Source organism: Notamacropus eugenii, chromosome 2, assembly GCF_028372415.1.
Source record: "Notamacropus eugenii isolate mMacEug1 chromosome 2, mMacEug1.pri_v2, whole genome shotgun sequence".
NCBI lineage: Eukaryota > Metazoa > Chordata > Mammalia > Diprotodontia > Macropodidae > Notamacropus > Notamacropus eugenii.
Window position 1 is genome coordinate 40,598,784 of NC_092873.1, and position 14,399 is coordinate 40,613,182.

The following is a 14,399-nucleotide window of genomic DNA, read 5'->3' on the forward strand; positions in this document are numbered from 1 at the left end:
ACCTCTCTCTTTCTCTTACTCCTAGTACATTCCATTCAACAGTAAATTTAGTCTTTTTAGGTGTTCTCCCTTCATATTCATCTCACCCTGTGCCCTCTGTCTATGTATATATACACATATATACATACATACATGTATACATAGCTACACACATATAATATATACATACATACCCATAGACACCTACACACACACACACACACACACACACACACACACACATATTCCCTCTAACTACCCTAACACTGAAAAAGATCTCATGAGTTACAAATAACATCTTTTCATGTAGGAATGTAAACAGTTCAACTTCAATGAGTTCCTTAAGGCTTCTCTTTCCTGTTTAGTTTTTCATGTTTCTCTAGATTCTTGTATTTGAAAGTCAAATTTTCTATTCAGCTTTGGTCTTTTCAACAAGAATGCTTGGAAATCCTCTATTTCACTGGAATTCCATTTTTTCCCCTGAAGTATTATATTCAGTTTTGCTGGGTAGGTGATTCTTAGTTGTAATTCTAGGTCTTTTGACCTCTGGAATATTACATTCTGAGCCCTTCAGTCCCTTAGTGTAGAAACTGCTAAATCCTGTGTTATTCTGATTCTATTTCCACAAACTTGAATTGTTTCTTTCTGGCTGCTTGTAATATTTTCTCCTTGACCTGGGAACTCTGGAATTTGGCTACAATATTTCCAGGAGTTTTCTTTTTGGGATGTCTTTCATGAGGTGATTGGTGAATTCTTCTCATTTCTATTTTACCCTCTGGTTCCAGAATATTAGGGCAGTTTTCCTTGATAATTTCTTGGAAGATGATGTCTAGGCTCTTTGTTTCATCATGGTTTTCAGGTAGACCAATAATTTTTAAATTATCTCTCCTGGATCTATTTTCCAGGTCAGTTGTTTTTCCAATGAGATATTTAACATTGTCTTCTATTTTTTTGTTCTTATGGTCTTGTTATATAATTTCTTGGTTTCTCATAGAGTCATTAGCTTCCATCTGCTCCATTCTAATTTTTAAAGAACTATTTTCTTCAGTGAGCTTTTGAATCTCCTTTTCCATTTGGTTAATACTGCTTTTTAAAGCATTCTTCTCCTCATTGGATTTTTGAACCTCTTTTGCCATCTGGTTTAGTCTATTTTTAAAAGTGTTATTTTCTTCAGCATTTTTTTGGGCCTCCTTTGGCAAGCTGTTGACTCGCTTTTCATGATTTTCTGGCATTACTCTTATTTCTCTTCCCAATTTTTCTTCCACCTCTCTTACTTGATTTTCAAAATCCTTTTTGAGCTCTTCCATGGCCTGAGACCACTGCATATTTTTTTTTGGAGGTTTGGATGTAAAAGCTTTGACTTTTATGTCTTCCTCTGATGGTATACTTTGTTCTTCCTCATCTGAAAGGATGGAAGAAAATACCTTTTCATCAAGAAAGTAACCTTCTATAGTCTTATTTTTCCCCTTCTTTGAGCATTTTCCCAGCCAGTTACTTGACTTTTGAGTCCTTTGTCAAGTGGAGAGTATACTCTAGGGACCTGTAGGTTCTCAGTTCCTCTAAGATGGCACAATTTACTCCTCTCCTGGCCTGCACTCTGGTCTGGGAGCAACCACAACCACTCTTTCTGCCCAGGATCTGCTAGTAGGATTCCCTCTCCAGAGCCTCCATAAGCTCTACCACTCCAGTGTTCCTCCTCACTCCAGGACTGTCACTCAGGACTGAGACCCAGATTGGCTGCTCGATTCCCCCAGGGTCTTTAGGCTGATGGTTCCAAAAGTGGATGCTGCCGCCATAGTGACTGCTGTAGACCTGGAGCCAGGGCTATAGCCAGACCACACACCCCTCTCACCCAAGTGAAAGAGCTTTCTCACTGACCTTTGAAGCTGTCTTTGGCATTTGTGGGTTGAGAAATCTGGGAACCACAGCTGCTACCCATGATTCTGTGCCCTGAAGTCTGTTCTAGTCCTGTCCTTGCCACTTGACCCAGGCTGTGCTATGCTCCACTCTGAGCCCAGTGTGATAGAGTTTTACTGTCAGCCTTCCAGGCTGTATTGGACTGAAAATCTCTTTCTGTCATTTTGTGGCTTTTGCTGCTCTAGAATTTGTTTAGAGTCATTTTTTACAGATATTTTATGGGCTATGGGGGCAGAGCTAGAGCAGATCTGTCTTTCTACTCTACTATCTTGGCTCTGCCCAAACTTTTTAAGTCACAGAAATTTTATATGGCAAACAAATTCACAGACCTTAGATTATATGGTCAAATTTTATTTATCTGCTGCATATTGGATTGCATTTGAAGTGAAAGGGTTGGGGGAGAAGAGGCTTGGAGACAGAGTGTTGGTTCATTGTTTTCTGTCATGCTTGAAGAGGATCAAAATGACATCATTATGTTAGAGTCAAGGTATTGTGGCACTGACTGTGGCTGATCAGACCAACACAAGCTTGAAAGGCTCAACAACAGGTTGGAAATAACTAGTCTATATAAATATTTGGAGTAGAAATGTCTCTAAGTTTGTGCATCTCACATTTCTTGTAAGTCAGTGCAATTCTGCTTTGCTCATAGAGTGTAACCCCTTCTTTAATGCCAGCACACCACGGTGGGCATTCTGTGTCAGTGTCTTGTATGTCTCACAATCAATTCTAAAGGTCTCCAGAGAGACCTTGAGATCATCCTTGTATCACTTTTTCTCACCTCTGTGTGAGTGCTTGCCTTGTGTAAGTTCTCTGTAAAATGGTCTTTTAGGCAAATGTACATTTAGTATTCAAAGAATGTGACCAGCCCATTTGAGTTGCACTCTGAGGTAGCATTTCAATGCTTAGCATGAGAAACAACCTCAGTGTTTGGTACCTTATCCTGCCACATGATTTTCAGCATCTTCCTACGACAATTCAAATGGAAGCAATTCAGTTTCCTGGCATGGTGCTAATATACTGTCCAGGTTTCACCCTCATACAACAATAAGGTCAGCTTTGTAGACCTTCAGTTTGGTAGGCAGCCTAATATCTCTTCTCTCCCACACTTTCCTTTGGAGTCTCCCAAACTTGAACTAGCTCTGGCAATACGGGCATCAACCTCATCATCTATGTGTACATTCCTGGAAAGTATGCTGCCAAGGTAAAATGAACTTATCCACAGCATTTACAATTTCTTGTGACAAATGGTTGTGACAACTTGTGACAAATGGTTCCATATATGGATGATGTAGTGCTGACTGGTACAGAACCTCTGTTTTCTTGGTGAGGTAAAGCCAAAATTAGCATAAGGAGCAGAGAATAAATCCATACTCTGTTGTACCTCAGCCTCAGAGGCTGCACTGAGTGCACAATCATCTGTGAACAAAAAGTGACACACTAACTTTCCCTCCACTTTAGTTTTGGTTTGTAGCCTTTTCTAGTTAAATAATCTACTGTCATTAAGGTAGATAACCTTGATGCTTTTTCATCCTCCTTGAAGGCATCTGACCATACCATATTGACCATTCCTTGGTCTGAAACCACACTGGTTCTTGGGTAGATACAGTCCCATGCCATCCTTTATATTCTTAGATAGAAAATTCTGATGGAAGTCAAAAGTGCTATGGCAAAATGAATAGCCAGACCATCTTAGGTGACTTATTTACTTGGCCCTACTAAACATTGGTTTCCCCCAAGTCCCAATCTTTATAATGCTCTTCTGGGTGAAGGATCTGGCAAGAATCTTGCTGGAAATGACCAAGAGGGACTCCTTCCCCCCATGATTGTCACAGGACAACCTACTTCCCTTTCCTTTATAGGATGGGCAACTGAACTCCTAGGGGATAACTTCCTCTGGCCATATAACCTGGAAGATTTCAGTCAGCTTTCACAGGAATAGACCCCCTGCCTTGTAAATCTTAGCTTGAATGGAATCAGCACAAGTCACTTTGCTACACAAGAGGAGCCCAATGGCATTCAAAACCTCTTCTTCACACTTTGGTAATCCAGGCTTCATTTGCCAGCCTTGCTTCACTCAGGCTTGGTATTTGGATGCCATACTTGCTGAATTCTCTAGCAACAAAAGCTGTCTGTCTTTCAGGTCTACTGTATTGTCCATAAGTATATGCACATTCCGTGTACCAATGGTTAGTGGAATCATCTTTACCAAAAGTTTTTTGTACTTTTTTTGTGTGTTTTGACCACAGACAAATCAGTAAACAGGTCTGATTTGGATGAAGCAGACCAACGGCACCTTTTCTGACCCCTTCCTCATGAACAGAGGTGAGCAGTGCAGTCTTTAAAAAAGACTGTCCAGACACCTAGAGGGCTGCTGAATCCTACTGCTGCTTCAGTCTAGTGAGAAGACAACCCTATGGTTACCTGTGCAGGGTTGTAACTACAGCTCCTAGTGTATCTGTACCTGGGACTTTGAGGTATGCTATGGTGTATAGATAATCAGGGAAGATTAGTACCTGTGGTATGAGGGCTGACCCAGCCCTTTTTAAGGCTACTTGCTATGGTGTCTACCTGCTACCCAACTCTCACCTGTGACTCCAAGAAGATACAGCGTAAGAGAGGAAGGAAGATAAAGGAAGGACATTTTATATTTTTAAAAGCATTTTCCTTACCCAAACTTATAACATGAAAACATCATTTTGGAAAATATCTAGAGTCTAATTTTGGGGAGGTAGGGTGAGGCAATGTTGCCATGGAAGTAGCACCAGGTTAGGATTCATATCCCAGATCTGCCCTTACTGTGTGATTCTGAGCATATTATTTACCTTTCCTGGGCTTCAGTTTCCTCTTTTGCAAAATTAAGGTGTTGGATGAAATGTTTCCTGGGGTCCCATTTCCAGCTCTAGATACTAGGATTAGAACTCTACTTGACAATTTCTCACATAGTAAATAACAACCAGCATTTATATTGCTAGGGCTTTAAGGTTTGCAAAGTACTTTACAAATATTATCTCATTTATGGAAACCTAGCAAGGCTTCCTCATGGTTCTGTAGAACACAATTTGGAAAATTCTAAAGTGAACTAATTGTTCTCCAAAGTCCCTTCTAATTCTAAAAAATACCATCGAGAACTAAATTGGCAAAAAAAAAAAAAAAAAGGAGGGGGGTAGGGATCATATCACATCTATTATAATTATCCCACACTATACAGTACCTAGTGCAAAGCTATCAAGTGGGTTTTGGGGGGAGAAAGGAGTGCTTAGCTCAATAAACACATCTGCTAAGAAAGTTGAGGAGGGGTTATCTTTTGGAGTTTAGTGAAGATGTACAAATTTGGCTTTGTGGAGGAAGGGGGTTGAAAATTTGTACACTTGGCACCATTTCTACTCTATCCCTCTGCCTTGGTTGGTCCTTTCTCTACCTCAGGAAGCTTTACAAAAAAATTCAAATTTGCCATTGGAATTATGCCATTTAGTTTGTTTCTTTCTGGCTGCTTGTAATATTTTCTCCTTGACCTGGGAACGCTGGAATTTGGCTACAATATTTCCAGGAGTTTTCCTTTTGGGATGTCTTTCATGAGGTGATTCTTACCATTTATAGGATTAAGGCTTTCTCTGTGCCCACTGGTAAAACCTCTGAATTAATACTTGATAATGAAATCCATAGACAATCTCATGCCATCCTTTATATTCATGGATAGAAAGTTCTGATGGAAGTAAAAAGTACTATAGCAGAATGAATATCCAGACCATTTTAGGTGACTTACTTATTTGGTCCTGCTAAAGGTTGGTTTTCCCCAAATTCCAATCTTTATAATCCTCTTCCTTCCATTCTTGCCTCTCCCCGCCCTCAATTCTGTTCCTTTTTGTGGTTAAGGTTGATTTTATCTGGGGATGTCTTCTTATCACCAATCTCCCTTTTAGGTGTATGAAGTACAAATCGTGAAGGTAGCATCTTTCTTTTGGCCTAACCCAATTATTCTCATATATTTTAGGAGAGGTGAAGCCCTTGGCTAATTTCCGACATACCTTTTTCTTTTATGGCATTTATTTTCTAAGGTGTTAGAGAAGAGGACCTTTAAGGTCTCTTTTATCTCTATAATTCTATGAACTTATGCCAGCACTCTATAAATTAGTCTTGTCTTTTATTTTTCTGCAAAGTAATCATCTATTCTTGAAATAAAATAATTGCGAACTTTGAATGACAAATCCAATTAAACATACACTCGTACTATCTACATTTAAAAATGAATTTCAATATATAAAAGTTTATTCCCTCTGCATTTCTCATTGTCCATTCACTCTGTGTGTGTGTGTGTATCAAACTATGTGCATGTGTATATGTGCATAAAATAATATACTTTATATAATACATGCTATATATCTAAATATAAATATGTATGTTTCTTTTTTTTCTTCTTTGTATCGCTTCATATGACTTTTAAAATTTCTCTGTATTCCTTTACTTAAGAAGAAAGGATAAAAGGCCAGGGACTGGATCTATGATTTTACTGGTGTAGAGAACTCTTGGATAAGGAAATTCTACAAATGCAAGTCCATGCCTTTTCTGCATCCTATAGTCTAGTCTTAAGGGTGTTGGCTAGAGCACTGAGAGAAGTTTACTTGCCCAGGGACACACAGCTAGTATGTTTAACAGGCAGGACTTGTACTTGGCTCTCTGGCTCCCAGGCCAGCTTTCTTCTCAGGAAACTTCCTTCTCTCACACATATTGTTTTTTAATTGCATTATAGCGTTCCACTTCATTGCTACACATCTGCTTTGATGGCTCTAGGATCTCATTAATGTAGATAGTCTATTGATAGACATCATAACCATATATGCCTTTTCAGTCAAAACCACAAATGAGATCTACTCAATGGTCTCCTTTGTAGCATAGTAGTTTCTGGCACTTAAGTCAATCTGTTATTCCTCACCTTTGCTATATGACTTCCCTTTCTGGCCATACATGCCCTTGATATCTTCTCTGCCACTTTTTGGATATGGCATGTACTATGAGAAGATACCATTCAGCCATTCCCAGCTCTTGGATATTTAGGTGTTTTCCCTATTGGATTTTTATTTTTTTGGTAATGACAATGGTAATGCTGCCATAGATATCTTTGAAAAGATTACCTTTTCCCCATCTTTATTTTTCCATAACCACAATTTTGGGGGCAAACTTCAATATCTGAATTATTAGGGTTGTTTTAAAACCTCTCCTATGCCATCAGTTTTTCCTAAAAGATTTTTTTAAACCAATGTGCAATTCCACAAGCAATGTACGTGATCACTCACAACCCTATCCATATTGAATCATCACTGTTATTTTTGCCAATTTGTGGGAAAATTACTTTAATTTATATTTTTGTTAATAGAGATGAATATTTTTTCTATTTTTAAAATATGCCCTTTTAGAAATAATTTTATATTCTTGATCCTTTTATTTGCTGAAGAGGGAAAACTCTTGAATATCTGCATCATGACATTCTTTATGATTTATGTGTTTTTAAATGATGTTTTGACTCCATTGAGTCCTTAAAATTCCTTTCACGGGAAATATTAAAATTCAAAAATCTAAACATCATGATATATATTTTCAAGTTGAATTTTTCTCTTTTAATTTCCTTTGAATTGCTTTGTGTTCTATTTTTATGACACATCAGAGTGCTATGATTCTCAAGGGAAGAGTGGCTGGTCTGGCTGGACCTGACATAAGGGAGAAGCAGCCATCTCTATTAATTGGTCTAAATATGTTGAAGATGAATGAATCTCTCTTGCAAATGTGTCCTTTACCATTAGAATGGCCACAACACTCCTTATACCCTCTTTATATTTGAAAACAAAGTTTTGTCCATTTTCTACTGATTTTATTAAATGTAAATATACCATTATATACATATATACTCCTATAAATAATACAGGATAATTTAATTCTGGGGAGGAAATCATTTCAAATTTGTGCAACTGGGCCTTTCCTCACTGATGACAGATTTTGCTCAGGGAAACATTTCTGAAAATGTTTTGTCCCAGTATAATTTTTAAAAATTGTTTCCACTAATCACTTTATTTGCTATTTCCATAAGTCTTTGAACATACATTAATTTTTCTGTAGCAACTGCAACAAAGGTTTCAATTTTGGAAGTGTCTGCTGGCAATATAAATGCTTGCAACCTAAGTGGATTGGTGAGCTGTTAGATTGTAGCAAATAAAGTGGGTCTTTCTCCTTAATGCTTCCCCAAACCCCTAAAATCCAGGACGTCTGCTCCTTTCTCCTTCCCCAAGATACATATAGTAGCTGTTATTGTATTAAGTCTTTCCACATTTTAATTTACGGACATATACAGATGTCCCTTAAATCTTCATACTCAACAGGAGAGGAGATTGCATTAGGAAGCATCCATCATCTTATTCATCATGACAAAAAGTGCCCACAAGCATCTGATAAACCCACAATACAAACAGTAGCACATATGCTGATACACAAAGGTCCCTCAATTATTTTTTAAATTGAGTTTCTGAATTCACAAACCAAAAAGGGGACTGACAGTTTGAATTCTTCCCCTTCAATGGAATTCTTTAAAATTCTTTTAAAAGGGGCATTCTGAAAATGAAATTGTCTCTTAGTTTAGGTCATAATTGCCCAGTACCAATTTTATTACTTCTAACCACAGGATAAGGATATGGTTTGGGTCTAATAAAACAGGTTAGATTGGCTGGCTAACTCTAGTTATCCTTATTCAATTAGAAACATAATTATTTATTTATACTAATTCTGTGATCTTTCAAGAGAAAATTGTTGAGTTTTAGAGCAAGTATTTAAAAAATAAAGTAGATCCGATTTACTCAGCTGTTTAAATATTAAACAGCTTGGCATTGGGCAATGATAAATATTTTAAAAGGTTAAAATGAAAGAAAGGATGGGCTTTTAGAGCAAAGGATATGTTAATTTACAGAAATCCTTATTGACTCATATTGAGTCCATCGGTAACAATGTCAAGTAGGGTCTGGAATTTCACTGAATTGCTTTGTCAAGCTGTACTGATAGAGAATTTGAGAATTACAGAATTGGATTGGTCCTTTCAGAGATCATCTACCCCTCTGAAGTGTATGGGGTGTTCAGGAAGGCTTAGCACCTCTGGTAGGAAGGCTTCTCAAGCTCTTTTCGGAACTGCTCATCCACCTTTGGTGTCCACTTTTCACCCATCTCTCACTCGTGGCTCCAAGAAGGTATGGCATGCACATCATCCACACCCTGGTAAATCTGTTTTGGCAGACAGGCTAAACCAGGTGGAGGCCTCAAACCTGTACTTAGAGTTACTGGGGATGTCTAGCCCCCTACCCTCAAACACAATGGACAGCTTAGAGCTTGGTTAGATATTGAAGATTCCAAGGTCATCTACTTTATCCTAGGCCATCACCAGTCATCCTGACTTTTGTCCTGCCACTGGACTTGGATGACTCTGGAAGAGAGGCTGAGGTTGATGACTTTGCACAACTCTACCCCACTTAAATCCAATCTATGTGCAAGTCAACACATCACCCTGTGATATCATTGGTCCTCTTCAAAAACAAAAACAACAAAGGAAGAACAACAGTCCTCTGGTTAAAGATAGGTGAAATTGTGGCAACCCAGATGTGCTTGGCGCTGGAGTTGGTGAAAAGATTTAAAAAAAAAAAATCAAACAAAGGATGTTTGCCCTCTGGGAGTTTCTAATCCAGTACTATCCAGGACAGATGATCTCCTTTTGAATATTTGAGGGGACAGAAAACACTCAGGGACTAGGACCTTAATTAAATAATCCCATTCAACAAACTAAAATTCACCAACAAGTTATTAACTATCTACTATGGGTGAGGCATTGTATACATAAAGAAAAAATAACTGCTGTTTTCACATGTTCCTGGATTTCTATGGGAACTGATAGAAGAATACATTCAAATTCAAGCCTGAAGGAGGAAGGTTTCACCCATCTTTCCAAGGATCCTATCAACCAGGGATGAAATTTCTGGCTCAAAGTCCAACTTTTAACGAAATACCCTTTAATCGTGGGAATTTGCCAAATCTTGCCATTAGTATCTCAAGAATGAATCTCAGATATGATTTCCTTAGCACCAACTAAAGAAAAGCTGCCTAGAACAAGTTAGTTGGATATTCTAGAGGATCCCCTCTGTCACCAATGTTTCACCACAAAAATAACCAAAATGAAAGGATGTGACATAACTCACCTGACAACTGCTTACACTTATATGATATCTGAAGATATGCAAAACATTTTCATGCTGTTTCAATCCAGAAAGGAGGCCAGGAGAAATCGAAGCAGTGACAGCGGGGGAAAAAAGGAGTATTTTCTCTGGGCCTGAATGTTTCTCTGGGCTCACAAATTAGAGTCAGTAAGAGTCGGGTCCTTAGCTTTCTGCTTTAAGTCCAGAAGGTCACCCCAACCTCCCAAGCCCAGTGACTTCATTCCCTTTTTCTTTTTTTCAAACAGAGAAAGGGCAGGAGACAAAACTAAGAAGAGGGAAGCCTTGGCATCGCAGAAGTCAGGCCTTGAGCTCTGAGTGATACCTGGCTGGAGGGGATGCCAAGGCTACAGCCAGTACAATCTCAGCTTTACTGAAACTGTCTTCCTCAGATCGCACATTTCACTGTAGGCTACGTGTGCCTCAGTTTCTCTGCCTGGCTCAGCTCTCTGTTGGCGCTCACATGGCTGGTAGAAGAGGCCGCAGAAGTGCTGGTTAGCCTTGGATGTGTCTGCTGATTCCCTTACTGTACAAAGCTTTGGGCAAACATCAAGGCTCTCATTTGCAGTATCTCTGGCCTCTGTTTTGGGGGCTGAAACGGGAATCGGACGGGAAGCGCTTTGGAATCTCCAAGGCGCAGTCTAGACGTCAGTAAGAGGCAGCATGGCAAGGGCCGCCAGGAGGGCGCTGGGTTCGAGTGCTCCCCCCCGGGAGGCCCCCCCCACCCCCGGGCTCATCGCTGACCTGCGGGCGCAGGTGCTGACCTGCCCTGGCGGAGAGCGCCCCCCCACCTCCCTCCGCCAATGAGATGACGGGTCTCTGCGGTCCGGCCCCCTCAACGTCGGTTATTCCGCGGGGTGTCCCCCGCACTACGGAGACCATTACGTAAAGCGCTCTGCAGAGCTACGAGCCGGTCACGGTCAGTCAAGATGATGGCCAGGTGGGGGAGGGGGGAGCCTCTGAGGGCCCCGGGCCCCGAGGCTGCGACTGCAGCGGCTCCGGCCCAGCTCTCGGCCCGAGGGCTGAGGGCGGGACTGGGAGGGGCCGCGGAGGGCCGGCTTCCATTCGGTGACGCGCAAACCGGGAAGCGCGTCGAGCCGGGGTGACGGCAGCTCCCCTCAAGCCGGCCCTACGCATGCGCCGTGGGCTCCTCCTTCCCCTCCCTCCTCGGCCGGTCTGGGGCGGCGGCGGCGCGGTGACGTCAGGGCGCTGGGGCAGCTCCTGTGACAGACCGAGCCGGAGCGGCGGGGCGGGGGCGGCGGGGGCGGCAGCGGCGGTAGTAGAACCGAGGAGGTGGGAGGGGAAAGGAAAGCGAACAGGCCGACGACAAGAACGGACGAGCCGAGGGAAGGCAAAGAGGCTGAAAGGAGGGGGGAGCGCGTGCGAGCGACAGAGCCGGGCCGGAGCGGGAGCCAAGGCCGCGAGCGCCGGCCGGACTGCGGCGCGAGCCCCCGAACGGCCGAGGAGCCGCGCGCGCGCGCCCGCTCCCCTCCCCCCCACGCCCGCCAGCCCGCCCCGGGCCCGGGCCCTGCGCGCCAGCCCCCCTCCTCCCCTCCCTCCCTTCCCTCCTCCCTCCCTTCTCCCTTCCCCTCCCTCCTCCCTCCCCTCCTCCCCTCCCCCGCCGGTGGATGGGAGTGAAGGACGGAAGAGGCCACACCGAGGCGGCGGCGGCGGCGGCGGCGGGCTCTCGGGTAAGGCGGCGGCCGGGGCCTGCCCTCGGGCTCGTTTCTTTCTCCCCCTCCCCCTCCCCTCGTCCTCGGGCGGCGCCGGCGCAGGCTGTGGCCGGGGCTCGGGTTGGGGCTAGGGCTCCGCGGGCGATGTGGCTGCGCCGGTCCCCTCCCTCCTCTTCCCCCTCCTTCTCCTCTTCCTCCTCTCTCCTCCTCTTCTCCAGCCTCCCTCCCTGGCTGCCCTCTCCCTCCCTCCTGCTCCCCTCCCCCCGCCGCCTCCTCCTTCTTCTCTCCTCGCTCTCAAAATGGCGGCCGCGGCGGCCGTTGGGTGAGAGACCCGGGAGGGGCGGGAGGGGGCGGCCGGGGCCCGGCGGCTGGGGGAGGGGGCGAAGGGGGCGGCCCCGCCCGCGCCGCGGAGGGAAGGAAAAGATGCTCCCCCTCGGTGACTTTGCAGGAAAATGCAGGAAAACTGGGGGGGGGGGGAAGAGGAGGAAGGCTCGGGGAACAGGTTTCTGGTCCCCGGGCCCCCGAGGGGAGGGGTTCGCCCCGGCCCGAGGCCCCCGGCCCCGCGCTACCGCGCCGCTCCAGGCCTCCCGGGCCGTGCGGACGGTGGTCTCCCAGCCCCCCCCCCCCCCCAGCGGCAGCCTGCGACCGGATTGGGCGAGGTGCTTGTTCTACCTGGTGGGGCCCCCTCCCTGAAACTGGGGGGGCTGAAATGGTGGTGGCCCTCAGGGCCGGCGTCCTCTGCCATTCGGGGACATAAAGCATCTCTGTGTGACTACTCCCCACCCCCCATCCCCCCACCCCCGGCCCTCCCAGGTGAGAAGCGGGCCCTAAGGGCCGCAGGTCAGGTTGTGGTGGGGACTAGAAGAGCATCCCTGGAACGTGAAGCCCACCCGGAGGGCTGCTGCCCCGTCGGTGCCGGGGGAGGCGGCCGAAGGTGTCTTTGCTTTATCAGGGACTCGGTCATTCCTTAGTGACTTGGCAAGAAACTCGTTGGGAGGAGGGTAGGAAATTTTCCTTTGGAGCTGGGGGGTGGGCAGCCAGTTTAGAATCTGGTAGGGGAAGAGATTTGTGCTTTGGGGGAAAAGGGCCTGGTTTGTGTTTTCTCGTTTAAGGAGAGGAGATGTAAATACCAAGAGTTCCTCCTCCCCTTTATTCTAAAGAGGTGATAAGGAGAGAATGAAGATATTTTTGTAATTTTGATCTTCATATACATAAAGTAAATCTTTGCCGTCAGAATGATGGAAAGATTAAGTATAAAATAACTGCAGGGTTTTTTTTATTATATTCTTGTTTGGGGGTGGGGTTGTTTTGTGCATTTCCTTTTGAGGCGAGGGCGGAGGAGACCGTACTTGGGCCTTTGATACCAATAATAATGTCATTCCTCTCCTTTTGCTATGGTAGCGTTGGGGTAAAATTTTTCTACTGCAGCAGGGCTTGGTTGTTGCAGGTCAAATCCTTTATCAAGAGAACAACCCTTTTTGGTTGCAGTAGGGAATGAAATAAGGTTGATTCCGCATTGAAAGCTTTCTTTGACCTTTTATTTTAACCAATCTTTGTGACTGAAGCATACTAATTAGGTTTTTAATCCTTAATGAGTGATATTATTACAGTTTGTCATTTCACAAATAGGGGACATGTAAATCTCAGTTATTGAATCTGTGTATTTGGGTTGGTTAATTTATTAAAATCATCCTTCAATATTTAGGATATCAAAGAAGGGAGTAAGTAGCCCACAAAAAATGATTTGAAGCTGAGCATGATGTCAAATAAAGCACTGTTTTGAAAAATTCATCAAATACATGCTTGAACAGTGGAGTTCTAATTTCTGAACGTCCCTCGATTTTTAAATCCCCCTCCCCTTGGAAGAAAAAAAACTGGATAATATTTGCGGATGCTGCGTACAACCTTTGAGAAGACTGGGTGGAGTAAGGAAGCTGAGCAATGGCTAGGTTGCCCTTTCATTGCATTTTTTTTCTTGTTTTTTGTTGGGCTGTCTTAATACTAATTGCAGCAATAATTATATTTCTGCATAGTAAACCTAATAGCAGAAGGGACTTTGTTAAATAATCTGATGCTCTTGGTTTCTGTCATTTTTGTAGAGTCCAGGGAGAAGTGATCAGTCACTATTCTAAAGCAGGGACTTACTGCTTGGTTGTATATTTTATATATGGATGTGTTAATTTTTTTTATTGTTTTATTCAGATGCCTATGAATGTATCTCTGCTAGAAATAAAAATATAGAAAAAGTGATAGCTAGACATATTGCTAAAACCCAGGGTAAATGCTACAATTTTTTTTTTTTTACTGTGGTTTAGTATAAACTGGCATTTACCTCCATCTGTTTGTAATATTTTTTCCTCAGTGATCATTAAAACCACCACGTAAAGCATAAAACAGTCGCTGTAAAAGCTAGTTAGCATTAACCTTTTCTCTGTGCTGCCCCCAGAAGGGCAGTTTTTTGTAAAGGTATTACCATTAAAGGGAGTAGGTGACTTAAATATTTTGAATCAAAGAACTATGTAAAATGAAATCTTAAATGGAGTTTGAGATTCTGAGTTCTAAGAGTGATTTTTTTTGTCACCACTGATTTATG

General features: G+C 43.3%; 2 protein-coding genes across 4 annotated transcripts in view; one reads left to right on the forward strand and one right to left on the reverse strand.

Moving 5' to 3' along the window:
* Positions 1 to 777: 777 nt before the first annotated feature.
* Positions 778 to 12,568, reverse strand: LOC140522613 (uncharacterized). Its single transcript, XM_072637974.1, has 3 exons — positions 12,138 to 12,568; positions 10,119 to 11,661; positions 778 to 1,381 (listed from the first exon to the last, which is right to left on the reverse strand). Exons 1-2 carry the CDS (start codon positions 12,566 to 12,568, stop codon positions 11,058 to 11,060), a joined length of 1,035 nt encoding a protein of 344 aa, XP_072494075.1. The 3' UTR covers positions 778 to 1,381; positions 10,119 to 11,057.
* PAFAH1B1 (platelet activating factor acetylhydrolase 1b regulatory subunit 1) overlaps positions 10,965 to 14,399 on the forward strand; it is an 83,797-nt gene continuing 80,362 nt past the window's right edge. Inside the window, exon 1 of one of the 3 annotated variants that reach the window (XM_072639986.1) lies at positions 10,965 to 11,052. The gene's annotated coding sequence lies outside the window, so the exon portion shown is untranslated. Of the gene's footprint in view, positions 11,053 to 11,619; positions 11,825 to 11,911; positions 12,129 to 14,399 lie in introns of those variants that run through there. The other 2 variants (XM_072639984.1, XM_072639985.1) reach the window with 2 other exon arrangements.